Source organism: Equus caballus, chromosome 20 (assembly GCF_041296265.1).
Source record: "Equus caballus isolate H_3958 breed thoroughbred chromosome 20, TB-T2T, whole genome shotgun sequence".
Taxonomy (NCBI): domain Eukaryota; kingdom Metazoa; phylum Chordata; class Mammalia; order Perissodactyla; family Equidae; genus Equus; species Equus caballus.
Genome location: NC_091703.1, coordinates 67,160,033 through 67,187,715, shown reverse-complemented (window position 1 = coordinate 67,187,715; position 27,683 = coordinate 67,160,033). Strand labels below are relative to the sequence as shown.

At 47.1% G+C, this 27,683-nt stretch overlaps 2 protein-coding genes and 1 long non-coding RNA gene across 18 annotated transcripts in view; 2 read left to right on the top strand and 1 right to left on the bottom strand.

The window, feature by feature from the left end:
- KCNQ5 (potassium voltage-gated channel subfamily Q member 5) overlaps window positions 1-12,030 on the bottom strand; it is a 470,944-nt gene extending 458,914 nt beyond the window's left edge. For all 14 annotated transcript variants that reach the window (XM_070244825.1, XM_070244827.1, XM_070244826.1 and 11 more), the window contains exon 1: window positions 11,506-12,030. In XM_070244825.1, coding sequence (XP_070100926.1) covers window positions 11,506-11,894 — 389 coding nt within the window. In that variant the 5' untranslated portion in view covers window positions 11,895-12,030. The remainder of the gene's footprint in view (window positions 1-11,505) is intronic.
- LOC102147926 (uncharacterized) overlaps window positions 11,372-27,683 on the top strand; it is a 36,763-nt gene continuing 20,451 nt past the window's right edge. The window contains exons 1-5 of one of the 3 annotated variants that reach the window (XR_002802358.2): window positions 11,378-11,561; window positions 22,054-22,181; window positions 23,633-23,754; window positions 23,846-23,978; window positions 24,829-25,461. This is a non-coding gene — a long non-coding RNA (uncharacterized lncRNA). Of the gene's footprint in view, window positions 11,562-22,053; window positions 22,182-23,632; window positions 23,755-23,845; window positions 23,979-24,828; window positions 25,462-27,683 lie in introns of those variants that run through there. The other 2 variants (XR_011429833.1, XR_002802359.2) reach the window with 2 other exon arrangements.
- LOC138919683 (uncharacterized) lies at window positions 12,835-14,527 on the top strand. The gene is made up of 3 exons (XM_070245787.1): window positions 12,835-12,940; window positions 13,005-13,612; window positions 13,824-14,527. The coding sequence occupies exons 1-3, from the start codon at window positions 12,835-12,837 to the stop codon at window positions 14,025-14,027; spliced, it is 918 nt and encodes a 305-aa protein (XP_070101888.1). The 3' UTR covers window positions 14,028-14,527.

The window sequence follows — 27,683 nt, the reverse complement described above, 5'->3', positions numbered from 1 at the left end:
AAGTATTATGAAGGAGCATTGGTTTCTTTCCTATTTTTAAAAATACTTTGGAGCAAATTAAACATACTCAGAATGCTTTATTAACTAGAACATTTAGTTGAACTAGTGTAATTACTACTCTTTGGGAATTACTGTGATCAGTGGGATTCCCACGTTTAGTCTCTGGTGGGAACGCCATGCACAGGCCGCTGAACCTCTGCCACAGGTGTCCACGAGGCCACAGGACGGGTGATCAGAGCTGCCTGTGTGAGGACCCTGGAGTCCACTTCGTACATCCCGCCAAAGGAGCAACAGCTAAACGCCACCCGGGAAGAACCCACTTCTGCTCTGATCCCAAATCGGCTCAGAGAGATGGCTGTTGTTGCTCAGTAAATAGTAAACCAACATCCTTCTGGATAAAAACTGCTTGAGAAGAGGCTGTGTTTATTTCTGTCCAGGTTCTGTGGTTCCAACTCACAGCCATACACAGAGCATGAGGTCGGGTTATGGAACAAACATGAAAGAATCATGACTAACTTTACAAATGAGAAACATATCCAATGACTCAAAACAAGGAGCAAAGAGTCCATACCCTCAATTCCACGCAGCCCCAGGTCACCCAGGTGAGAGACGACGGTTTAGGGAACGGGAGCCCTGAGCTTGGTCCTGCTCCCCAGAGGCTGTGGAGTGGCTTTCACAAGGCCTGCACTCTGGAGAAACTCCCAGCCAGGACAACACGCAGGAGGTTTTCCGTCTCATGCGTGCTCCTACGACAACTTGCATTTTGAGTCCACGCTGTAGCCTCCAAATTACATAGGAAAATGCAGCTCTCTGTTGCCAAAGCATAGAGCTATTTCTTGGCTCACTGACTAAGGAAACTTAACAACTGTGATAAATATTTTCAATTTAACTGCTATTTAACTGTATGTTACAAACGTATTTAGACTTCTTTAACGTGACTTTTTCTATAAAATTTACATCTGGAATAAGAATAATTTCCAATTAATTTCTCAACTATATACAGGAGTCGACTTCCAAAATGGAAAGTGTGATCTTTTAAAAATTATTCATTGAAAATCTGAGTATTCCCAGATTTCAGAAATAATAGATAGACATTAGAAAACCTCAGTGAAATTTAAGGCTTCACTCCCTATTTTCTAAGAAACCTAAGCCTAAATAAAGCTCCAAGAAAGTAGGGTTTCCTACCCCTGTGCCCTGTTTTCCCAGAGGCCTCTGTAAATTCCTGCAGCGTGCCGTGTGAATGAGGCAGCTGGTCCACTCAGGCGGTGCACACTCGGAGCTTGTAAGCAATTGCAGAGTCAATGCGTCTCTTGATTAAGAGCAGACAGCTTTAAGAGGAAGAGAAATCAAATTACACAGCCTGGTAAGAAGAAATGAGGAGAAACACAGTTCCAGAAAGACAGATGCACAGAGAGGAAGAAAGAACTAGGAGTAATTTAACTGGGGGGGGGGGGGGGGGGGAATGATAGACAAAAGGGAAAGGGAAAAAAGGAAATGTCCAGGAAAAATGCATGTGTGTGTGGGGTGGGGGGGGGGGGGAGCATGGAGGGAAAAGGGAATGTATTCACACTAGTGTGAAGAAAACAAGAGCTTGTTTATTAGTTTAAAGAAAGAAAATCTTGTAAAATCAGTTTGGAGCAAATGGTTCTATGTTCAGCCATTATGAAACTTAAATGAAGCAATTGCTGCTATTTTTTAATGAATCTTAGGTATTCTGCAAAGAAGTACCAAGGAATTAGGAATTTAATGTTCATAAGAAATGCTATTAAGAAGTTGTTACTACCATTTGGGTCCTCAGTACAAGTTGCTCCACAATTTAAACCAAAGGAAATTCCTGTTTGAAAAAAAAAGTTATAACATTCGAATAGTCCCACTGGTAGCAATAAACTACTTGAATTTTGATTAAAGATAAAGAGTGAAAACCCGGGCTTGATGCCATAGGAGATACAAAAAGGAGGTACTTTGGTTTCTTTAGACACAAAGGATTTGTGAAGAATTAGATAAAGGATCTAGTTAGAAGATAACGCAAGAACGTCATGAGGGCTAAAATACAGGGTCCAGATGGTAAAAGCCATGAGAGGTAAATAAAGGTGAGGCAAGAAGCCAGAGCCATCAGAACTTCATGGAGAAATGCGAACATGAGCTGTTAGCATGGGAAGATGGAGAAGCAAACAACCCTGGAACAACTAAGTCCTACATAATTCTCTGATACTGGGCGATACGGGATTTTAACTACCATCTATTTTTTCAGCAAATATTTATTGTGCACACGCTATATTGCTAAGAGCTATATAAGACCCAAAGGCAGCCCATCTGATAGGGGCGCCTGGGCCCACAGGTGCCATCCACAGTCAAGACACGGTGGCCCAGAGCATGGCTCTCAGCTGGCCTGCCCTGGTTCAAAGCCCTGTCGTGCCACTAACTCAGTGGCCGACCTTGGGCAAGTTAGTGAAGTTCTCCCCTCGGTGTTGGTCTGTTAAAGGAAGATAATAACACTAATAGAGACTCCTTGGGCTATTCTGGCGATTAAGAGAGTTAAGGTGTGTACAGCATGTAGAACAATGTCCAGCATATAATCAATAATTAAAACGACTACTATTGGGGATAAGCAATCTTCTTTCCCTTAATTCATACCTCTTGCTCTCCCCCTTAGTCTTGCATTTCCCCTTGGCTACTGTCCAATCTCTCTTTTTGTATTCTTGCAACACTAACTGAATATATGGCTTAATCCGTGGTTTCCTCTCTTCACTTCTGATTCGTTTCTCAGGCAACAGCGTGCTGGCCTCTGCCCTCGCCCCTTCACTGAAGGTGAACATTGGTGAGGGTACAAAATCACTGAAGACCTCCACGCTGCCAGATCCAGTGGTCACCCCTAGGTCCTCATCTTACTAAACCACTGTCTACACTTCAGAGTTGACACTGCATGAAACTACAGTTCACAGTTTCATCACTGAAACTCTCTCGATATCCTTGGTCCCATGACCACTTGGTTTCTTTTTTCTGGTGCTTCCTTTTATCTCAGTGTCTAGTCCACTTCCTTCTCCTTTTCCGCTGCTTACCCCGCACATGTTGGCAATCCCCAGGTTCCCATCCTTGAGCTATTGCCCCCTCTCTTTACATGCTCTCCTTGTGGTTGTAACTCCTGTCTGTACTTTCATGTCTTTTAAATCTTGACACACAGTTGGAAGTCCCGCAGCCAATGAAAGCTCAGCATCTCCAAAGCTAACCTCATTTATCACCCCCAACACTTCCCTCCACCTGTTATTCCACCTGTATTCCTGATCTCAGTTAATGGCTCCACTGTCGACCCAACGACCCAAACCAGGAATCTGGAAATAACAAATGTGTCCCTCTTTTTCATCTTCTACATTCAGTCCTTCACTATACGTTTCAACTCCATTGTCCTATTTTTTCTCCATCTCTCCTACCATTGCCCCAGACCAAGATCTAATTATCTCTTGCCGAAGCTGGAACAACAGTTTCAGAACAGACCTCCTACTCCAGCTTGTCCCCTTCAAGCCATCATTCACAGAGCTGGCAGAGGGATCAACCTAAAACGGAAATTCAACGACACTGTTACCTGCCTAAACCCCACCCACCTCAGAGCCTGCCTGTCACCTACAGGACAAAATCCTGGACTTCAACACAGCGATACAGCCCTCCACCACATTCTCTCTCTCTTTTTTTTAATCTCTATCTTTCTATCCAGTTTCAATAACAGTCACCATGCTAAGAGTGATTACATATATATATTTGTAAAATATTGTAATATCTTGATGTAATATTATTATGCCTATTTTACAGATGGTAGATAGTACTGGAAGCAACTTGCTCATAGCCGTCAAGTCAGTAAAGTGGATCCCTGAATCCAAATCTAATCACATTCCCCAGTGAAATTTGCTTGAGGTCAAGGTCCACCTCGTTCCCTTTCTTGGACCTCCAGCACAGTCTAGAACAGTAACTGGTACACATAATGGCTGCTAGATAAATATTAAAGCGAATTAACTACTAAAAAGAAGAAAAGAGAAATTATAACAAGATAACTATAAAAGATCATCCTGCCACTGAGTGAGGAAGGAAAGAGATTCCAGATCGCTTTACAGGCATTATAAACAGAAGCAGCAAACTCCAAGACTGAGTTTGTTGAATGTGTTTCTTTTTGTGTACACCCAAACTTAAATATCTCCCACATTACGATATAACCTGCATGTTATCAAGAGTAACTTTAAGATTCTTTTCATTTTATTTCTTTTTTTTTTTGCTGAGGAAAATTCACCCTGAGCTAACATCCGCTACTAATCCTCCTCTTTTCTCTTTTTTTGTACATGAGCTGCTGCCACAGCTTGGCACTATCGCCACACGAGCGGTGTAGGTCTGCACCTGGGAACCAAATCCAGGCCGCCAAAGCAGAGCACGCTACACTTAACCACAAGGCCGCCAGAGCTGGCCCGAGATTCTTTTTATTTTTAAATTTCATTTTATTCAAAGGTCTTATTTACTTTTAGAGAAGCAAAAATAAGGAAAATGTAAATATTTGCACTAAGTTTTCTGCTAAAGGAGCCAGTGTTTGTATGGAATATACGTGTGCACATATATATGAATAAAATGGAAAAAGTTCAAAGCATTTTCAAGTTTAGAAATAGATGACTTCAATAACATTTAGGAAACACATTCTTCAGACAAACAGATAACAAAGGATAAAAAGATCACATAAAACTCTGAGACCCATCAAAGAATTTCCATAATTATGAAAAAATGCAATTGTTTGGCCATTCTGTCTCCCAGGTTGCAACCAAATCAAACTTCAAATAGCGTTGTTGTAAATGGTTGAAGAAAAAGAAAATTAAAGTGGAAACATCCACCAAGCATTAAACATATCTATGAGCTGTGGCTTCAAGTAGTTTCACACCACTGGGCTGGGATAAAACATGCTCTGCTGGCATTTTCGTCTGCCAAAATAGCCATTTGCAATTAAAAATTAAAACTGGCACCACTTCTTTGCAAGCAATTATTACTAGGCTGCTGACTACCCTCCTTGTTGATAGTGTTTCTTATATCAAGACTTAATTCCATTTTGAAATATTCTTTTCTTGTGTTTCATTTCTTTTAGGCCATAATATTCCCAAGACTAATATTTTAATACTTTTCAACATTTCTAATCATAATATGATTCTCGCATGCTGAAGTATGTTTAAATTTCTGAAAACAGTTTCATTTGAAGGGGATACAGAACACTTTATGTTACTATGTTAGCATGGTATGAAGCGGTATAACTTGAACAAGGCCTCTCTCCATCTAAGGGAAATCAGTAATTTTTAAGGAACACAGGAGCAAAAATAACATGCAAACATCAATTTCTACAGATGTAGACTTAATTCAAAATAGAATATATGTGTAAATACTAAAGTCATTCATTGGGTCTAATTGAGTCCTGACACAAGGCATGGTCAAGAGAGCACAATTCCATCTTTCACCAGGAACCAGTAGGTAATTTGCAGATCCGGGGTATCAGTCAGTGAATCAGTCTGTATGCATGGAGCACCTTCCGTGTGGCAGATACTGTTCTGGGCGCTGATGATACAGCAGAGAACAAGACAGGAGCCCCCGCCTTTGCGGAAGTGGGTAGAGACAGGCAATACACAGACTCCTGCTCCAGCAGAGGAGCGATGCTCTGTTTAAGTCTTGGAAGGACCACGTTGGCTACCATGTGGCACAGGGACCTCCCCAGAGGTTAGGAGGCGGCCCTGCAGCTCAGAGATGGGGAAGGGAAATGATAAGACGGTCAGATCACTTATCACAAGTACTCCTTCTCTTTAAGATAATATTTTAGACTATCCACAGTATCTCCACCATCTTGGCTGCATCACAGGCCCTGTTGTGCCCATTTCACAGATAACAATTCAGATGCCCAAAAGGGTGAAATGACTCATTCCAAGTCACAAAGCTAGTGGGTGGGAAAGTTGGAAACAAAGCAATCATCTCCTACTTCTAGCCTCATGCCTTTCTCCTCTAAATGAATCATCACTATCTTACTTCTAAGAAATCAGTCAGACTTGGGAGTTCCTTCAGCTTTGGTTCACTCTGAAACTCCTCTATGGAAGGCTTCCAAGGAAAATTACTCACTTAATCATTAAGCAAGCATTTATTGAGGGTCTGCTGGATACCAGGCACTTTGGATGCTTGCAATTCATAGATAGGGAGGAAATTTTCTGTGAGGGAAGCTCACCCTCTTGTGGGAGAGACAGATCAAGTATCTCACAATGACAGCATAGTGGGGCAAGCATCATTACAGTGACATTCCCAAGTCCCACAGAACCTGAGACAAAGGGCACTAAATTATTCTTGCAGGGGGAGATGTGCCCAAGAGGAAGCAATCCTTGATCCGTGGTTTGAAGAAACGGTAGGAGTTGGACAGCAAGAGTGCAAGGAGTGGGAGGAGCCCAAGAGAACAATGCCGGCAAAGGCCACAGAACGGAGCAGCTCAGTAAGGCTGGGGTCAAGTAAGAAGATGGGAGAACATCATGCCATGGTCTTGTGAGCTGTTCCAAGGGGGGTTAACTCACACTTCTGTCTCCATCTTCCCAACTCTTAACCCTCCCCCATCCACTGACATCACACTGATGACCCTCATCACTCCACTGAAGGTGCTGGAGCAAAGGCCATCAGTGACCTCCTTCATGACCAATTCAGTGAAATCTTACACACCTTTTCTAGTGCTTTCTGCAGCAGTGGAACTGCTCACCACAACCTGGTTCCTGAAAATAAGGTCTCCTAGCGTTTTCCTTGGCCTTTCGGTTGCCCTGTCATGTTCCCCAGGGTTTTTCTGTGGGCTCTCACTCTTCCATCCACTGATGGATGTTGGTGTTCCCCAGACTCTGTCCTCCATCTGTCTTCATCTCACTCTGCAGCTCCGGGCTGGCTCACTCATGCTGTTCATTGCTCTAACTACCATGAAACTGCAGGAGGCTTCCAGATCTAAATATCTCATCTAGGTATCTAGATTAAGCTCTAGATTTCTAAATGCATTCATCCATCCAAAAACATTTCATCAAGTGCTCTCTACATGCCAGAAATGGTTCTGGTTGCTAATCCAAGACTCAACAGAAAGAGACTGAGTGTGTCTGGTTCACTATTGTGTTTTTACCACTTAGGATTTCCACCTAAATGTCTTACAAACATCTGAAACTCAACAAGCCAAAATCTGAACTCATATTGCCCCCAACATGGACCCCTCACCTTTGTCCCACATATTAGGGAGTGGTACTTCCATTCCCAGTTCACCCAAGCCAGGATCATCCTTCTCACACCACACGTCAGACAGGTGAGAACAATCTGCTAATTCTGCCTACATCGCGCTCTGTAATTAAACTCCTCCTTCTTATCCCCAAGTTGCTGCCTAAGTTCCTTAGGTGATCATCTCTCACCTTTCTAGAACAGTCCATGTCACATGGTAGACAGTCCACAGACATTTCTAGAATGAATTTATGGATAAAAGAATACAAGAATGAATGGAAAAATTGGGCAACTGCCAGCATCTCCTTACAGGCCACACTGTTCCATTTTGTACCCTCCAATCCATTTACCAAACTGATAACAGACATCTTCCCAAAATTCATATCTGATTACATCGTTCCTCTGATCATGGCCATTCAGTGACCACTGCTACCTCCAGGATAATGAACAGCTTCCACGGCCGGCACTGGAGGCCATCTCTCCTCATCCTGCACATACTTCACAGCACTTAGAATGACTGCATTGACTTGACATTTCCTACCTCTGCCTAAGCCGTTTTCTCTGTCAAGATGGCTCATTCCTCCTTCCTTTTCTATGCGAAAATTAATTACTCATTTGTCAAACTCAGCTCATGCCTCACCTCCCCTTTGCAGCCTGTGCTGACCTTTCTGCCCTAACCCCACCTCCTCTCTGCCCAAGCCACTCTGTACTTCACCTCTAGAACAGCGCTGTTCCACACCTGGTCAGCCATGCTGGCATCTTTTCCCTGCCTGAGAGTGGGGGCCTTTGCCGTATTAATTTGTGAATTAGCACAAGCGGACACTCAAATGTCTGCAGATGGACAAATGAGTGAATGTATGAGTAGATGCTGAAGTGTCATGGAAAGACTACAGGCAAGGGGATGATCTGATACATTTGCATTTTAGGAGAACCCCATGGTGTCAGAGCGCCGAGCTGAAGGTTGAGAACAGGAGCTGATGACTAAGCAGGAGGGTCCTGTGAATGATCCCATGGAAGACATGGGGAGTGGCCGCGGCAAAGGGAAGAACAGACCCAAAAAGTACTTATAAAGTGGACACGCAGAATTTAATGATGATTTGGACGGCCAGAGGGAGCAACTGAGAAAAAAATGAAGATGTCGAGGATGACATGCAGGTCCCTAGCTTGGGTGACTGGACGATTTCTTCTAGTTTAAAATAACTATAAATTCCATTCCATGGCATTACACCAGTCAGAGAGACACAGGACAAGAGAGGAGACACACGTATCCACCACACTGTTTCCTGTGCGGTCTCTCAAAGCCACAGCCACTACATCAACGCAAACCTACACGCAGAGCCCATCACGCATTCCTCTACAATCACCATTCTTCTAAACTTTTCCTAAAGAGAGGAGGAATTGAACACGGACAAACAACATTCAAAGAAATATGCCATCTCCTGTTAAGAGAATAGCTCATCTCTTAAACTGAAGAACAGCTTAAGAGAGGAACGAGGCACAGCTGTTGGGTAAACCCTAAAGGACAGGAAGGGAAGGGACTGTCCTGGTCTCCACTAGCTGTAAAGACCGGAAGAAAGCACCTGAGGTATGGCATCTCCTGTTCTTACCACCCAGCTCATCAGTAGGCTAGGATACACACACTTGAAACCACACTTTAGACCATCAGAATACCACTATAATAATGATTTTGCATATTTGATGGAAATTTTTCTTTACCTGAAACATAACTTTAAACACACTATTCTTTTCTTGCTCTTGGCAATGAAAACACGGGTCAGGCATGTAAATCCATTCCTGAAGTACCTCATTAATCACAGTGCACTTGTTCTTGGCAAGAACCTTAATGTGCTACAAAAACTGTTATTAAAGTGAGATTTGGGGATTCCCAGGCTGGCAGGGAAATAGTTAGCTATACCGCTTTAGAAATTGTTTTCTTATAATTTCCTTTATTATTAACGGTCTTGTTAGACTTATAGATCAAAGTGAATTTCCTTTATTAATTTAATGTGTGAAGTCCGGCTATTCTAAAGCTCATTTCAACTCATAAGCAGCAATTGCCAAGGATGGCCTGTCCCTCAGGGTGAGTGCCATGGTCCAGAACCCTCCCCGAAGGGGACACCGCCAACCCTCTTCATGCTAATGTGGATCTAGCCCCCTATCTAAAGGCTCAGCACTATGGTTCCAGACTCCAGAAACTTACAACGGAAACTTCCCATCAGCACATCATATTGGCAAGCACATAATTCACTTCTTATCTTACCACTAAAGACACTGATAGATGGATAAACCCTGATGAGTAGAGAATTATCCAAAATTGAACCTCTTGAAAAATCATTTGTCAAAATTTAAAAATTCTGTAAGGCCATAAAAACCTGTTAAACACCAACATATTGAAAATAAAATGTTGCCTTATGGGAAGTCCTCTTCACGTTGCAGGGCAACACTCAGAAACACAAAGCTGAGAGCCAACTGTGGTGGTCCCCAACCCCCTCTGAATGTACAGCGTGCAACTTACCAAAAGCTAAAGGTGGGAAAGGGCAGCACATTGTACATTCAAAGCTATGAACATTCTGAGCAAACTCGAGGAAAAAAACCATTTTCCATACAGCATGGATTTTGCTGCCAAACTGAGCACAAATCATTATCCCCAAATGTGTTAGTAGATCTGACAGGTCAAAATAATTTATCAAGCTAATTAGGTAATAGGATTAATTATATATCAACTCAGGGGGGTGATGAACATGAAAAGTATTAGTAGTGTTTCTCTAAGTCTATCATTTATTACAGTAGCCACATCCAAATCAATGTGAATCTTACCTAAGTGAATAATAAAATTATACCTTCTCATGTAATAATGATGCCACACAACGTTCTCTTTGTGTACACTGTAAGAGGGAAAGTTGACTGGAATATTCTACCTAATTCTCATGTTCACAACAATCTGGGACTGTAAAATTTTCCAGACACCAGAGCCCCACAGATTAGAGACGCCACCAACTTCCTGACTCCCACTGGTCAGATTCCAGGTTCACCTATTTACAAAACCAGCCCCTTCTTCCATGTTATTTCAAAAAATGTTTCTGGTGTTGACGCCAATCCTCCAAGGCAGGTGGGAACTAGGTTTGGATGACATGCCTCATTTCTAAGAGAAACTCAGTCCACGTGTTCAAAACCTATTTTACTAGGAAACAAGGAACCTGTCAGTGAGCGCCGGCAACGCTCTCCAGGGTCTCCTAACGCTGATGTCTTTATGTTTCATTTTACCATAAAGAAGCAAACAAAAACAAAAACAAAAAACTCAAAGGAGAGGAGAAAAAGAAGGAAAAAAGGAAAAGAATTACACCGGATGTCACGCATCTGAAAATGCCCAGATAAAGGTAACTCCCAGGAGACTGAATGAATGGACACGGTGGGGGAAAGTGGCAAACCTTAAAGCCACTGGAAGGTTTTAAAAGCCTCAAAGAAAAATAAACACTCGTTTCCTCGTTGAGCACCTCTGCGGGACGGCGCAGCCTGACTCCGCGCAGACGCCCCTGCCCCACCGCCGGCCGGCGCGTCCGTGCGCCCGGGCCCCGTGCCACCTCGCCGGCCGCGCGCCTCTCCCAGACCCGGGCCACCTCCGAGCAGGAAGGCTACGCGCGCTGACAGATTTTCCGTTAGTGGCGGCTGAGGTGGCGGAGAGGCGTGCTTCCGGGCTCTCCCCACCAAATCGGTAGCGGCCTCCCCAGCTCCGCCTCCAGGGCTGAGGAGCAGGCCCTCCGTCTCCCTCTCCACGCGCCCTCCCCGCCATCACCTCCTGCCCGCTCCGACACACGCTCATTAGCTCCACACACGCGCACGCCTCCCTCTGCCTTTCCCAGCTCCCGGGCGCCCTCCTCGGTCAAGGCTGACGTCTCTCGGGACCTAATCACTCCCAATTATCCGCGCAGCCTGAGTCCGCGTCTGCCCGGCTCTCCCTTTGGTGCCTATGGCTGCCGAGCAGCCCCCCGGGTGCGCTCGGGAGAAGGTGCAGCCTGCGGTGGGAGAGGTGGGGCTGAGCGAGGTGGAGGGCTCCAGGGGGCAGACCACAAACACGTGCCGAGAAATACAGCCGCCACGTGCGCGCGCGCATGTGGGGTGTGTGTGCGCGCGTGTGTGCGTGTCTGTGTATGCTCGTGTGGTGTGTGTGCGTGTCTGTGTCTGCGCGTGTGGTGTCTGTGTGTGCGCGCGCGCCGAGCCAGGGCGCCAGGCACACGGGTCCCGGAGCGGTCGCGCGGGGACGCGGGTACTCACACGAACGCGTGGTAGATGAACGCCCAGCCGCGGGGTCTCTCCAGCACGTTGTACAGGTAGTTCTGCACCCGCCGGTACTTGACGTTGCGCCGGCAGCTCTGGCCGCTGGTGTAGGAGAGCGGCTTCCCCAGCAGGCTCATCCGGGCGCCCTGCTTGCCCCGCCGGCTCTCCCTCCGGCCGCCGCCGCCTAGCGCGGCCGCGCGGGTGCCCAGCAGCAGCAGCCCGTCGCCGCCGGCGGCCGCCGAGCTCAGCAGCACCCCGCCCCGGCCCGACTCCACATCCTTCATGCCGCCGCCTGGGCGCCCCCCGCGCGCCGCCGCTGCCGCGCCGCTCTGCGCCCAGAGCCCGGCGGCGCCGCCCTCGTCCCCTCCCGCGTGGCGGCGGGGCATGGCATCACCACCGGCACCGCGAGGGGCGCGCCGGTGCCTGCGGCGGGGGCAGCGGCCTCATGCGCGCCGGCGGGGTGCGAGCAGGAAGCCGCGGCCGACGGGGCGCCCGCCGGCCCACGACCTCCGGGACGGGCGGGGCGCGTGCAGCCAGCTAACCGCCGGGCGAGGGGGTGCGCCAGAGGCAAAGGAGTCCCAGTTTCTGGTAGCCTTCAGCTCCGAATTCGAAATCAGGACCTGTCTGGGGCGCTCGGCGAGGGCTTCTCTTGCTCCCTCTTATTCCCGCGGCTCCCGCTCGCTCCTTCCGAAGCGCCCCGGGGCTGGCGCGGGGGAGTGCGGGGCGCTCGGAGGCGCGCTCCCACGCGCGCACACCCAGCCCCAGGCTCCCCCTTCTTCCCTCGCTCCGCTCCCCACTCCCAGACTGCGTGCGCCCCCCTCCCTGGAGGAGACCGGGCTCCGAGGCTGGAGTTTGGTTCGGTTCTCCCTGGGGCTTTCGAGCTCCGGAAGCTTAAGTCCGCCTCTTGCCCTGGGGAGAAACTGGAGATGCAGGTCGCTGCTCTCTCCGCCCTACGCCGCCGCGCCCCGTCCTGCCCTCCTTCCGCGAGGGGTGGGAGCGGACGGCCCTGCCCGGCCAGGCCCTTCAGGTACAGCTGCCCCGGCGGGCGCGCGGTCCGCGTGGCGGCGAGTCCTCGGCTCTGGAGGGCGCGGACCCGCGGGACCCGGCTGCCGTGGCGGCGAGGCGGGGACCCGGCACCTCCGCGCGGCTCACTCCCGCCTGCGGGCTGCGACTTTCCATCCGCGCGTCAGACGGCGAGCCCATGAGGACCTGGACATCCTTCCGCGCCCGGGGGGACTGTGAGGGTGCCGCCAAGACCCCGAAGCGGGTCCTCTGCGCTTAACGAGTGCCGGGGGCTCGCCTGACCGCGGCGCGAAGCGCGCGAGAATGAGCCGGTTTCCCTCCGTCAAGAAATTTCCATTTAAGTCCCAGAAAGTCATAAAACGGCGAAGACTCGGCAGTGGCGGCGGCGGCCCCAGTGTCTGGGAGAAAAGTCCTAAAGGGTGGAGGGCCGGGACGCTGGCTCCTCGGGTCCCCGCCTGCTGTGACTTCCGCAGGGAGAGACGTGTCTCGAGTCGGCACCGGCGGGTCCCCCAGCTCTGACACGCGGCGGCCTCGGGCCTGCAGCTCCCCGCGTAGCAGCAGGACCTCACAGGCGGCGCTGGGGACGGGAAGGAAGCCAGGCTTGGGGACTTCTCCCGACAGAGTGGACCCCCACACCCCGAAAGTGAAAGACAGCGATAGCCAAGTTCAACCGCAGGAAGAGCAAGGTTCCACCATGCGCCAGAGCAGACGGTGCCGATGTAGTCGCTCCCTGCGCCTCTTCCTTCCAGAAGCCCAAAGCCGAGGCACCCCCAGGCAAGAGTCTCCGCCCCCGGGATGGACGCGCTCCCACCTCCCTCCTGCCCTCGCGCCCGGCGGCGACTTTCTGCCTCTGGCAGTGGCTCCACCTAAAGGCTTTACTGTTACTTTCCCTTGTCATCGCTGTTATTGGCGTGAAGCCCTCTGGCCGGCTCCCGGCCGCCGGCAGGGCCCCGCCTCCCTCCTTCCTTTCCCCGAGCCCCTTGAAACGGGCAAGACTTGGAGCCGCTCATGCTCCCGCTGCCGGTGCGCCGACCACCGCGCCCCAGTCCGTCTGGATCCCGAGACCCTCTCGCCGGCGCAGGTGCGAGCGCGCGGGTCCGCGCCCGCGGTCAGGCAGATGCTCCGGAGCCTGCGCTGCGACCCAGCGCGCGGGCCCGGGGGTGGGGGCGGCGCGCCTGGCGTTCTCAGGTCCCTGCGGAGTTTCGGAGCCGGGACTTTCGGGGTGAAAGATCTCGAGACTGAAAATGACTCGCGTGCACGCTTTAAATTCGAAAACCTTGGCTTTTCTGCAGGAGGGAAAACGAACACCATTTCCTCTTAACCGAGCGGTTTTCTCGCCTGCGGACTTTGACGGCCTCGGCGACGGTGGGGTCACTTTCACCTCCGTGCCGCCCCCGGGCGCAGGCAGAAAGTTTCCTGGGAGGAGACCAGCTCTTAACTTCGCAGGGGCGCTTCCCTGGGGCGCGGCGGTGATATTCGGGAACCCGTGGTGCTGAGGAAGCTTCCCAGAAGTCAGATCCGGCGACAGCAGCCGCTTAGGCTGGGAGGGACCTTTGGGACCCTCCTTCCAGGGTGACCTGGGGTTAGAGAGCGCGTGCACAGCGGCTAGTGGCAGGGGCGGGGAGCAGCCTCGCCTCCCCGGCGGGGTCCCTTCCACGCAGCGGCCTGGGGACAAGAGCACGTGAAGGGGCGTTCACCCCGGGCCTCCGCGGGTCCTCATTCCCCCGACCCCCTCAGAAGGCAGAGTTCACTGGGAGACGAAGCTTGTAATTAGCTTTTTCTGTGCTGCGCCTTTGATACAGGTGATGCAAGGAAAATGCCGTTTGCTCTCCCTGTGTCGATACTGGTTGGGTGTCTCTGTATGGATGCTTTCTTGTGTGGAAAATTTTAACACGGTCCCAAATCTTGTAGTATCAGCTTCTTGAAATTGTCTTCACATTTTGATCTTTTTTCTCACACTATCTTCGGTTTTATTCATAAAACCCTGTTTGCTGTATTTGGCTATTCCTAGTTTTACTTTCTCTGACACGTTAGTATGGCAGCTCAACTGTCTTTCTTTCAGGCAACTAAAACACTTCTTTCTGGGAGTAATTTGAATACAGTTATTTGATCTTTTTAAGACCCATGTGTTTAGAAACTGTGTGAAGAGATTGATACAGAAGAGAAACATCTCCTTTGAGCTAGTGTCCTGGAAAATTCTGTTACAATTCTGTGCCCCCTAGTGGTGCTGACGTTTTACCATAACCTATTCAAAGTGGAGTTGAGAAAGCATCTTTCATGAATCTCCCAAAAACCAGTCATGTCTCCAGCAAGCACTCGTCAGTCGTGGGTGCTGTGCTCGCTGGAGTGCTGCGGGATGAAGGACGGTCCTGAGGCCGGCCAAGTGCCTGGCCTGGTGGGGGGATAAATGGACATGTGATTACACTGTGTGAGGAGTTCACAGGGGTTTTGTCCAGGACGTTGTGGGAACTGCAGAGGGTTTCCTGAAGAATGCAATGGCTGAGCCAAGTCCTGAGAAGTAACTGGCCTTTGGTGAAGATGTGAGAGCCGGGTATTCGAAGAGGAAACATTGGAGAAAATGTGAATTTTGAGAGCTGATCACCCCTTGGGACTGATAAGTAGTTGGATTCCACTGGAGCCCAGGGTGCTTTTGAAGGTGTGATGATGAGGAGGTGGGTGGAGAAGAAAGCAGGGACTCCACGGCTGAGAGTGTCACCCGGAACTGCAGATTCTGTCCTGACTGACATCGGGAGCTGCTGAGGAATGCTAAGCGAGAAACTCCACGTGTTGCTATTTCCACTTTCAGAAAAACACATGACATTAGTTCAGTTTAATGAACAAACAGTGTGGATTGAGCACCAATGCATGGTTCACACTGTTTCAAGCTGGGAGTTCAAAGATGAAGTGTCTGTGTTGGAGGTTAGTGACAGCTGCCAATCTGCGGACGGATGTCGACCCAGCCTGCAGCTCTCAGGCACCATTGTCTGGTGGGTGGTGCTGCCATTCACTGAACTGGGAGAAACATCTGGGAAGGCCATTGGGGAAGGGGCAGGCATGGAGTTCAATTTTGTGTTAAGTTTGGCATGCGTGTTGAGACAGTCCAATGACATGTCCAGTTGTATATGTGGATCTGCAGCTCAAGAAGGAGCTAGGATTCTAAATTTGAGAATCAACAGCCTAGATACATACATTATATGTATATATCAGATGAAAGTGATAGCGGAGATCAGATTACCTGGGAAAATAGGTAGATTGGCTTAAAAAGGAAGAGGCCTGTGGATCCACCCCGATAGTCAGGAGCCTTCAGGTGTGGAAGCAAGGAGAGGGAGGGAGATGAAAAGAGTGAGCTGGGTAAGCACTGAGAGTCACTGCCGGAAAGAGCTTCAGTGGGAATGCTGGAGAGAGAGCGCATGAGATGAGAATTTTGGATTTGGCAACAAGGAGGTCATTTGAGGAAGCAGTTGTTGCCTCTGATTTTTGTTTTCTTGCAGAATTGTGGAAATAGAAATCGGGTCAGAGTGGGCAGGAAAGAAGAGAAGATGAGGGAGTGGAGATAGTGATTCTAAGGGGTTGTAGACATCTGAATTAAGGAAGGTTCTAAGAAGACACAGGTCCTCCCACGGGTGCTCCCACAGGTCCTCCCACAGGCCCTCCCACAGCCTCTCCCACAGGTCCTCCCACAGCCCCTCCCACAGGCCCTCCCACAGCCTCTCCCACAGCCCCTCCCACAGGCCCTCCCACAGGTCCTCCCACAGGCCCTCCCACAGCCCATCCCACAGGTGCTCCCATAGGTGCCCCCACAGCTCCTCCCACAACCCTTCCCACAGGTGCTCCCATAGGTGCCCCCACAGCCCCTCCCACAACCCTTCCCACAGGTCCTCCCACAGCCCCTCCCACAGGTGCCCCCACAGCCCCTCCCACAGCCCCCCCACAGCCCTTCCCACAGGTCTTCCCACAGGTGCTCCCACAGGTCCTCCCACAGGCCCTCCCACAGCCCCTCCCACAGCCCATCTCACAGCCCTTCCCACAGGTGCTCCCATAGGTGCCCCCACAGCCCCTCCCACAACCCTTCCCACAGGTCCTCCCACAGCCCCTCCCACAGGTGCCCCCACAGCCCCTCCCACAGCCCCCCCACAGCCCTTCCCACAGGTCTTCCCACAGGTGCTCCCACAGGTCCTCCCACAGGCCCTCCCACAGCCCCTCCCACAGCCCATCTCACAGCCCTTCCCACAGGTGCTCCCATAGGTGCCGCCACAGCCCCTCCCACAGGTCCTCCCACAGCCCTTCCCACAGGTGCTCCCACAGGTGCCCCCACAGCCCCTCCACAGCCCTTCCCACAGGTCCTCCCACAGGTGCCCCCACAGCCCCCCCACAGCCCTTCCCACAGGTCCTCCCACAGGTGCTCCCACAGATGCTCCCACAGGTCCTCCCACAGGTGCTCCCACAGGCCCTAAGGCGAGTCTGAGCAGGGACTGGGTGACCTGAGCTGCAGTTTCAGCTGACAGTGTTTCACTGTCATTTGTGAGGTCTGAGACAACTTGGATAACTTCCATTGATTTTACTCAGTAGTTTCAGAACATTTTTAATAAAAACTGTCATTTCTTATTTCTAACATTTCAAAAAAAGTTCCACTTTAACAAAACGCATTTTCATGTTTAGTTTTACCTACAAGGAAGATGAGTGTTGGGTAAATGACACATTTTTGTTTGATTTTATTTATTGGGAAAGGCTGAGGAAGGACCAGATCAGCCAGGAAAAGCTGTGTTGTATTTTCATGACAAAAGCCGACATCTGTCAAACATTCCAGTTTTGGAGGGTGCTGTCTAGAGCTTCCGGGGACCGGTCCCAAGTCACAGGGTGGGGACGTCCTGGAGTGTAACCAGAGGTGTCTTTTTCTCTCTTATACGATGCTTCCAAACAAAGTTATATCAACAGAAAGGCTGGTAACATTATTTTTGAAAACCAACACCTTAAAGAGTAGTGCTGCTTGTTTGGGCTACTTAGGGCAACACCTCCTGCCTTTGTGGGGCACGGCCAGAAAATGCTGAGACTGGGGCCTGAGGCCAGAGGAGGGGCCGTGACAGGCGGGGTCCTGCTGCCGAGGTCTCCACGGGGGCCGCTCAGGTTGTGGGAAGGATCAGAATGCAACAGAGACCTTGGACCTCGTGTGGGAACCGTGACAGTGAAAGGAGGCGTTTTGTGGGAGAGGCATGTGTTCTGAAGACAGAGGGAAAGTGGGGTTGCAACCAAGAAGTTTTGCATTTTGGTTTCTTCTTTGGTCTGTTGTCTAAAATGTTGACAAGATATAATATAAGGTATTAGTGTATTTTCAAAGTTTATGGTTTTGTTTTTGCTTGTTATTTTGTATGTAAGACTGACGCCTTTTGAGAAAAAGAGGGACAAAGTTGAAAATTGTTTTCAGGAAAAAGATATTTCCTGATGTGAATGGAAAGATTAAAAATGAGTAAAAAACTGGTGGCCACAAGACCCAGTGTTGGGCGATGAGTATTGAAAGTGGAGCAATAATTACCAATAAATTAGTTCTAAACTGGTCAGGGTATGGTGATTTGGACTCAGGAAAATCTGAGCTGTGGGATCCTGGTTCCTGGTGAGTCACTGAATTTCTCTGTCTTCATTTGTTTCACGTTTAAAGTGGGCATAATAATATCCTTATTATCGGACTTTGTGAGGATTAAATGAAATCGCTCACGTGAAGGCCTTGGCAGGGCCCAGCCCACAGTCAGTGCCCATGGATGCCACTGATGTTCGTGCCTATCGAGATTTACCACAGCTGCCATTTGTGACTCAGCCTGCAGCTTGAAAATAGTAGCTGATCAATTTTCTGAAAGATTAGCTTCTGAAATTTTTAACATTTAACTTAAATTTAGCGGAAACATAAAAATTTTAGAAATATGAACTTGCAAAAGACTATGCTTTTTATGGGTAAACCTTGAGATAACCCAGAAGCAAATCTCCAAGTTTTGCAGAGGATAACTTTCAGGTGAACTATTTGTGAAGTTTAAAAGCAAATGAAAGCAACCATATCTGATAATATACCAGGCTTTGCATTCCTTCATTATTTTATGATACTTCATCAAAGTTTGTAGGTATAATTAGGCAAAGTAAACCAAAATGTGTACAGCTTTAGATATTACGATACTTCTGACAGCAATATTCAGATGGTGATGGACACTGCGTTCTCTCACTCCAAGATGTGTGTGATACTCCAGATGTGTGTGATACTCCCGATGTCTGGTGATACTCCAGATGTGTGTGATATCCAGATGTGTGTGATACTCCAGATGTGTGTGATATCCAGATGTGTGTGATACTCCAGATGTCTGGCGATCGGTCTGAACTCACCACTAAAATATCTGTGAATTTGTGATTCTGAAGGTTCTATGGATCACAGAGGTCTGAGAATTTGGTGTCAATCTTAGAAAAAGCCTGAAAAGCACCCCTATAATTTTGCACAGTGTGTCTAGGGTCACAGACACTCAGACAATTCGTGACCCAGCAGCTGTGGATCCCAGACTGTGAGTCCCGGGCTGCATCGTAAGGAAGGGTTGTCTGAGGGTTCTCAGGGGCTGTCTTCAGGATGCCTCGTTCTGGGTTCTGGACACGTGGGAACATTTGGAGGAGCAGAAACTTCCCGGCTGCAGCTAGGAGTGCAGGTTTCCGGCCTGCCTACCCGAAAGCTCACTTTAGGACAAGTCGCTTCTCTGAGGGATCTGCCTTAGTACCTGTTCTCACTAACCCAGAAAAATCAGAAGAGGATTTTTGGTTTTATGAGGCAATTGGAAACAGCCTGCGCATTTGTTTGCAGTGGGTGTTCCAGGGCGGCGGCCCCCAGCACCGCGCACTCCCTCCCCCACCATCCCCCAGCTTCACCATCCCCCAGATATCTGAGCATCTGGTTCCTAGCCTGTACTGTGATGGCTGGCGGTCTGGGTCTGGGGAAGCTCAGGAACGTTTCCCACATCAATTAATGGTAAGTGCTCCTTCGCTTTCTGCTATTTGGGCTTATGAAAGGTTTCACAGGAACGCTCTGCTTTGGGGTGGTGGGGTAACCTGCCTCCTGATGAGTCTTATGTCAGGGGTCGTGGGACAGGGAGGTCTGTGGGCTCCATAAAGCCTTCAATGGGCAGAACTGGGATTCTGGATCTCTGTGACAGCTCCTCCTGTGAGAAGCACCTCTCTGAGTTCTTGAACTCCCGTTGCTTTCTTCATGTGGTGTGCCGCAGGAGCACACTTACTCAGAATAATGACATTTCTGCTCCAAATTAATGTTTCACAGCTTGGATATTTTAGGTCCAAGAGTATGATGTGTGTGTGTGTGTGTGTGTATAAACATATAAATATGTATTGATAAAATCACAATCCAGTGCTTCAGAGTATTGCCCAGCAACATGTACAGACAACCAGGGTCATCTACTCATGCAACGCAAGGGAAGGTCATGGGCCCACCAGGGCTTCAACTCAGGTGCCTGGGTCACAGTCATTTCTGGACTTAAATTCCTTTTGATGCAGGTTCGGTGAGCAGAGGAGTCGAAAGAAAGATTTCTTGGACTCTCCAGGTCTGGCAGTAGTGCTCTTTTATTTAGAGAATAGTGTGGAATAGCATGGGGACAGGACCCTTGGGCAGTCAGAGCTACTGCTGCAAAAATGAGTTGAGGGTGGGGCTACATTTAAGGCATAGGTATGTGAGTTATTGCTTTACAGGGCAAAGGAAAGAATACGTAAAAAAGTTGTTAAAATGATATCAGTGCCGGTAGGTTCTGGTTATTGGGTGGTCCTATAACTTTTAGATAAGAATCAAACCGGGTTAAGTAAATGGCAGAAGCCACAGCTTAAATATTCTCTTCAGCTAAAGACAAAGGAGGATGTTGGAGGGGGGTCAGTTACATGAGGTTGCCAGACAGTAAACAACTTAACTCCCTGCCTTCCCCATTGAGAGTTTCCAGAGATAAGGCCATCCCGCCTTCCTCCTGGTGCAGAGGGAGACACCCCCACAGATGGAGACTAGCTTCACAAATGCAAATGTCTCTCATCAAAGGGCAAGCAAATTCCACTCTTCAGAGCCCCCTTCTCATCTGCAGTTTTAAAAGTAACCAGCCTAAAATCCTCATCACTTTCACTGTTGACCAACACCCTGGCATGGGAAAATCTCAGCTTCATTCTTATCAGTCACCTCCAGGAGTTAAACTCTTGACGCTGGGTCTGAAAATGGTGACTGGAGTTCCATGATTGGTTCAACGACTTCCACACTGCCAGCTACCTAGCTGCCCGCTCACTCAACCTCAGGGGTCCTCTTGACTGGCCATTCCTGCAGGGCACTGTGTGACGTGCGCTGGAGAGCCTCCTGGTGCAAGGCCTACCGTGAGACTTAATGAACAATTACTGTCTGGCAGACCATGTCTCACCCAGAGCCGAAGCTGGGCCATCCTCCCTAGCCCTCCCCAGGCCCCCGGGTGGGCCTCTCAGAGTTCAGTCCTATAGTTGTTAACTGGGTCATGGCTAATTGTACTTGAGTGTAGACAAGAACTCTATCTTGTTCTTTTATGAGAATTCCTTCATTCATCAGTTCACTCAACAGTTGTTGACTGAGTGCCTGCCATGTATCAAAACTCCAGAACAGATACTATGCCTTTAATGCAGCATGCGGCTTATTGTAACTTTTCGAAAGCTTTAAAACCTTTGCAGAGCAGATGTATATACATAACATAGAATGATAGAAAGATTATCTAAAGCTTGATAACCTGAGACCATCCAATATGTTTTTAATCATGCATTCGTCCGTCTCAATTCTGTGCACAGCAGTGCATGTGCCCTGACAGGGCATCTGTGATGTCTGGAGGCAATTGGGTTGGCTCAGTGCAAGGAGGTGGAGGGTGTGGGAGACACTGCGACTGGTGTCCAGGGGCTAGAAGCCAGGGATGCCTCCAAATGTCCTGCAGCACACAGGACGGCCTCCACAACAGAGTTATTCTGCCCGCAATGTCAAACGTGCTCAGCTCAAGGAACCCTGCCTTACACTCCAGGCCAGCCTCTGAAGGTGTTTAGGTAAGAGTTGCTTGCTGTCACCTGGTAATTTATGTTGGTCTATATACCATTTGTTTCTATGTTTAGAATTTTAGTTTTTACTATTTGCCTGGGGAAATGCTCCTAGATATTCACAGGAAAAAATATTTTCCCATTTAAAATAGAATCTTCCAATGTGCATGTACCAGAGAAAGTCAACAGGTAAGCACATCTGTCTCAGTAATATTCTAGAAGGTTAAAGCAATAACAGTACTTACTATTTATCCCTAAAAAGTGACACATCTTCCTGCCTCTCCCACAGTCAGAGATGACAGGGGCAACAGGAGAGTCAGGGAAGAAGTGGATGGCCAGCTGCTTCCGAGTCCTGAGGGCTGTTTGAGACAGTCCTTCTTGATGGTATAGAATATAGAATATAGAAAGGACACCGTCAGTTTCCTCAAGTTCTGTCTAATTCCACATAAATTTGTGTGGGCTCTTTAGGTTGGGATGGTGAAGAAATGCCAGTCAGCAGACTGAAATCACCATGGTTTGCAGCTGCCAGTTTGCCACTTCACTGGAGAGATTTTCTGAGATTCAAGCTGGACATTTGGTCTGAGTGTCATCTTAATGCAAGTATTTCCATTGTGGGTTGCTACATCTTTTTTTGAGGAATTTAATAAAAACCACGTATTCCTTGTGGTAATCATAACCTTAGAAGAGCTATTACAAACTGACAATATTTTTTTATGTCAGTTAATAACGTAGGAATGTATTATAGTGGCTAGTAATTTTCCTGCATAACAGTGGTCTTTGGGTGAGAAGGAAATCTATTAGAATGGGAAAATATCAAAAGGAATAAAGCAACTTCATACAGTGTCTTACTGTCATATTATCTATGAATAAATTTACCTATTTTTTATGGAAAAACTTGTTTTGAAGATCTCTTTTCTTAATCAAAGACATGTTTTCTACAGGCAGTATTTGTTTTCTACGTATACACATATGCATATTCACTTTGGTTATAGACACACAGGCACAAAGAGCATCTAAAATATTAGCTTTATTTCTACCTTTGCTGATCTAAGCTCCTTAAACTTCCTTGTCCAGGTAAAGAAAGTCGTTCCTTTAAGAAACATAAAACTGCCCCTCAGATATGAATTAAGAAGGTACTCCTATTTCCTTAACACTCCTTAAATGATGTTCCAATGTTTGGTTTAAATAAATATCATTAAATTTATGCTAGATTGTTTTCTGTTATGAATTATACTTGAAAAATCAGATTTTACCTGGATTAATTTAAATCACAGTATCTCTATCTAACACATGAGTAAACTTCGATCCCTTCTTTAGTCTCTTTGTCCCTCAATTTCCTCATTTTCACAATGAGAGATAAGGATTCCAGGAGAGGAATTAAGTTACATAATGTATGCCAAGCCCCTCACCCTGGTGGGTGCTCTGTACGTGTTAAGTTACTGTTCACATGCCTCTAATTTTGTTACAGGAAAATATGAAAAGTACTTTAGGAGAAAATAAGCATCACAACATGTTGGAATGTGTATCTATGTATTTAACATTTTTTTGTTGTAAAGGAACATGATTAACTGGAAAATCCAACATCACTCAGCTGTACAGATGAATATGTTTTCAGTTGCTCCAAAACTAAAGCAAATATATGGCAACATTCACGTATTTGAATCCAAGAGGGCTTAGTCCCTCCCTCCTACTCTATGTTCTTTTTATTTTCTTTATTTTTTATTGTAAGTCCTCATGGACTTTGTCTCCACAGCAGAATGAGCCACCAGCCCCAAATGGCGGGTGTTCAGATTCCCTTGTCACTTTCCCAGAGCAGAAATTGTGGGCTCAGAGTGACGTCCAAACACAGATTCTTACCTCATTTGGGACACTGAGGTGCTTGTCTGTCTCTGTTATTTTATAGAAACCTAAATTGCAAGCAAATGTAATTTCAAAGATAAGCAAACAAAAAAAAAAAAGACTTAAGAGAGAATTTGATGACATTGCGTATTCTCTGTTTTCTGGGAAAGGTCATAAGAAACTGAGTTTTGTTTCATTTCCTTTCCAGGAGAAGGAAAAATGACTCCACGGTGCTGTGTGGGGTCCCCGTCTCTGCGCAGCAGTCATGCTCCAGGGAGGGGCTCTGTGGATCCAGATGCAGCTGAAACAGAACAACACAAATGGAAAACGGTAGGTGATCAAAAACGTTAGTCAGACAAACACAAGGATCTTAATGATATCCTGGGACATAGGCATTCTAATTACTCTTTTTAATGAACAGCACGCACACACACTAACTGAAGGAACAAGGAAGCATTCGGTGGGTGCTCTCTTTCTGGCTTTGTGGAAGAAGATTCACGATGGTCCAGCCTCACTCAGAGGCCAAAAACTAATGACAATGGGAATGTTGACAGGTAAGTGGAGCTACCACCCTGACATGTTGGCCGAACTTAAGTGAACTTGAAATTCAATTTTCGCAGAGTGTCAGGGTTGGAGGCAGAGGGTGGCAGGAGAAAAGCTACTCCAGGTGGGGGTCAGTTGGTGGCTCTCCCTGCCTCGCACTTCAGGGGCTAAATCCTCAACTAAGGGCTAATTGGAAGAAGACTGAAATGGGAAAGGAGGCTTTCCCAATAATTCCTCACAAGTCAGTATGCAAGCATTTGCAGACTGAAGCCATATCCTCTGGGTAGTTCAAAACGGCTGTTAGAGGCATGCCACAGAGATGCTGTGAGTTCAGGTCCAGACCACCCCAATAAAGTGAGCATCACAATAAAGCAAGTCACATGAAGTTTTCAGTTTCCCAGTGCATACAAAAGTTATGTTTACACTATCCTCTTGCCTATTAAGTGTGCAATAGCTTGTGTCTAAGAAAACAATGTAGATACCTTAATTTAAAAATTTCTTTATTGCTGAAAAATGCTAACCGGCATCTGAGCCTTCAGCGAGTCATAGACATTTTGCTGGTGGAGGGTCTTCCCTCGGTGTTGATGGATGCTGGCTGACCAGGATGGGGGTTGCTGAAGGCTGGGGTGGCTGTGGCAGTTTCTTAAAATAAGACAACAGTGAATTTTGCCACATCAATTGACCCTTCCTTTCATGAACAATTCCTCTGTAGTAAGAGAACTAGAATGCGATGCTATTGGGAGAACATTTTACCCACATCAGAGCTTCTTTCAAAATTGGATCCAATCCTCTCAAACTCTGCTGCTACTTTGTCAACTAAGTTTATGTCCTATTCTGAATCCTTTGTTGTCATTTCAACAGTCTGCACAGCATCTTCACCTGGAGTAGATTAAATCTCAAGAAACCGCTTTCTTTACTCATCCGTAAGATGCAACTCCTCATCCGTTAGAACTGACAAATAGAAATGGCAAGCGACAGGAGTATATGAGGAACCCATTTGGTGTAAAACTAATTCGGCCTGATCTTGTTTTTCCAAAAGGGCCTGTCCCTGGCCATGGAGCATGCATTGTATATCTGCTTTAGACATTCCCTATGGCAAGAACAAAGGCCCTTGAGATAAAGGTGCAACTTCCCTCCCCCTCCCAACCTTGGCATTTCCTTAAGGATTAAGCATCTTTCCTTAGGCTAGTAACTGATTGCTGTGCTCACCTGTGACCGCCCAGCTCGAGACAATAGACTTGCCTCCTGCTACGTCCTCCCAGATAGCAGACCCACTACCTGCTGCATCCATCAAGCGCTGTGCCGACAGGGCAATCTTGTGACTATTGTGGGAGGGACATTTCAATCATATGTGAAACGTCTTGTTTGGGGGTATATAACGGCTCTGTATACCTCACTTCTTTGGTGTCCTTTCTTCCTTCAGGAAGAAAGGCCCCGGGCCATGGTCCTCAGATTTTAGCTCAAAATAAACTCACCCAAATTTTCATTTATAGATTGGTTATGGATTATTTTTGTCGACAGAGTTTTATCATGAGATTATAGTAATTCAGTCACGTGTTCAGGCTCCACTTCTAACTCTAGTTCTCCTTCTGTTTCCACCACATCGGTGGTGACTTCCTCCACTGAAGTCTTGAACCCCTCAAAGTCATCCATGAAGGTTGGAATCAACTTCATCCTAACTCCAGTTAATGTAGATATTTTGACCTCTTCCCCTGAATCACACATGTTCTTAATGGCATCTAGAATGGCAAATCCTTTCCAGAAGTTTTTCAGTTTACCCTGCCCAGATCATCAAAGGAATCACTGTCTATAGCAGTTATAGCTTTATGAAATGTAGTTCTTAAATGACAAGATTTGAAAGTTGGAGTTACTCCTTGATCCATGGGCTGCAGAATGGATGCTGCGTTAGAGGCATGAAAACAACATCATCTTGTTGTACGTCTCCATCAGAGCTCTTGAGTGACCAGGGGCATTGTCAATGAGCGGTAATATTCTGAAAGGAATCTTTTTTTTCTGAGCAGTAGGTCTCAACAGTGGGCTTAAAATATTCAGTAAGTCATGTTGTAAACAGGTGTGCTGTCATCCAGGCTTTGTTGTTCCATTTACACAGCACGGGCAAAGTAGATTTAGCATAATTCTTAATGGACCTAGGATTTTTTGAATAGTAAATGAGCATTGGCTTCTACTTAAAATCACTAGTTGCATTAGCCCCTGACAAGATACAGCCTGTCCTTTAACGCTTTGAAGCCAGACATTGACTTTTCCTCTCTAACTATGAAAGTCCTAGATTGCTCTTCTTTCAATAGAAGCCTATTTCATATACATTGAAAATCTGTTTTTCAGTGTAGCAACCTTCATTGATTATCTTAGCTAGATCTTCTGGAGAACTTGCTGCAGCTTCTACATCAGCACTTGCTGCCTCACCCTGCACTTTTATGTTATAGAGACGGCTTCTTTCCTTAAACCTCATGCTTTAAACTTTTCTTCTGCAGCTTTCTCACCTTTCTCATCCTTCACAGAATTGAAGAGAGTTAGGGCCTTCCTCTGGATTAGGCTTTGGCTTAAGGGAATGTTGTGGCTGGTTTGATCTTCTATCCAGATCACTAAAACCTTCTCCACATCAGCAATAAGGCTGTGTCACTTTCTTATCATTCATGTGTTCATGGGAGTAGCAATTTTAATTTCTTTCAAGAATTTTTCCTTTGCATTCACAACTTGGCTAACTGTTTTGCCCAAAAGGCCTAGTTTTTGGCCTGTATCTGCTTTTGACATGCCTTCCTCACTAAGCTTAATCATTTCTAGTTTTTGATTTAATGTGAGAGATGTACGACTCTTCCTTTCACTTGAACACTTAGAGGCCGCTGTAGGGTTATTAACTGGCTCAATTTCAGTATTGTTGTGTCTCAGTGAGTAGGGACACCAAAGGAGAGGGAGAGAGATGGGAGAAGGGCCGACGGTGGGGCAGTCAGAACACACACAACATTTGTAGGTTAAGTTCCAGTCTTATACAGGCGTGGTTCATGATGCCCCAAAACAATCACAAGAGTAGCATTAAAGACCACTGATCACAGGTCACCATAACAAATACAATAACAATGAAAAAGGTTGAAATATTGTGAGAATTACCAAAATGTGACACAGAGACAAGAAGTGAGAAAATGCTGTTGGAAAAATGGGACCTATAGACTTGCTTGATGCAGGGTTTCCACAAACCTTCCATTTGTGAAAAACAGAATAAAGTGAAGTGCAGAACAAGGTGTGCCTGTAGAAGTAGTTTAGTTTAAAAGTGTCCCAAGTTGTTAGCGTCCTCAGAAGTTTGGAAGAAGCAAAAGCAAGGATGCTATCCACTAGCAAGTGAGGCCTCGAGGACACCTGCAGATGACATTCCAAAGAGTGGAAGCTCATTGTCAAAGCTGCAAACACAAGAGGAAACAGGATGACGTGGATGAGAGCATCACAGTAAACAGACGCCTGAATCAGCTAGCAAAACTCTTAGAGACTGGGTTTACCAAACAGGATATAAAATGGCTGTGTTTAGCTTTTTTAAAGGTTTTTTCTTTTTAAAAAAAGGATTACAATATATATAAAGTGATATAAAATTAAACAAGCAGACTTGAAAAAGAATAAAATAGAACTTTCAGAAATGAAAAAATATTGACATGAAAGCAATGGTTGGGTTAAATGGATAATTAGATACTTCATGAGAAGATTAGTGA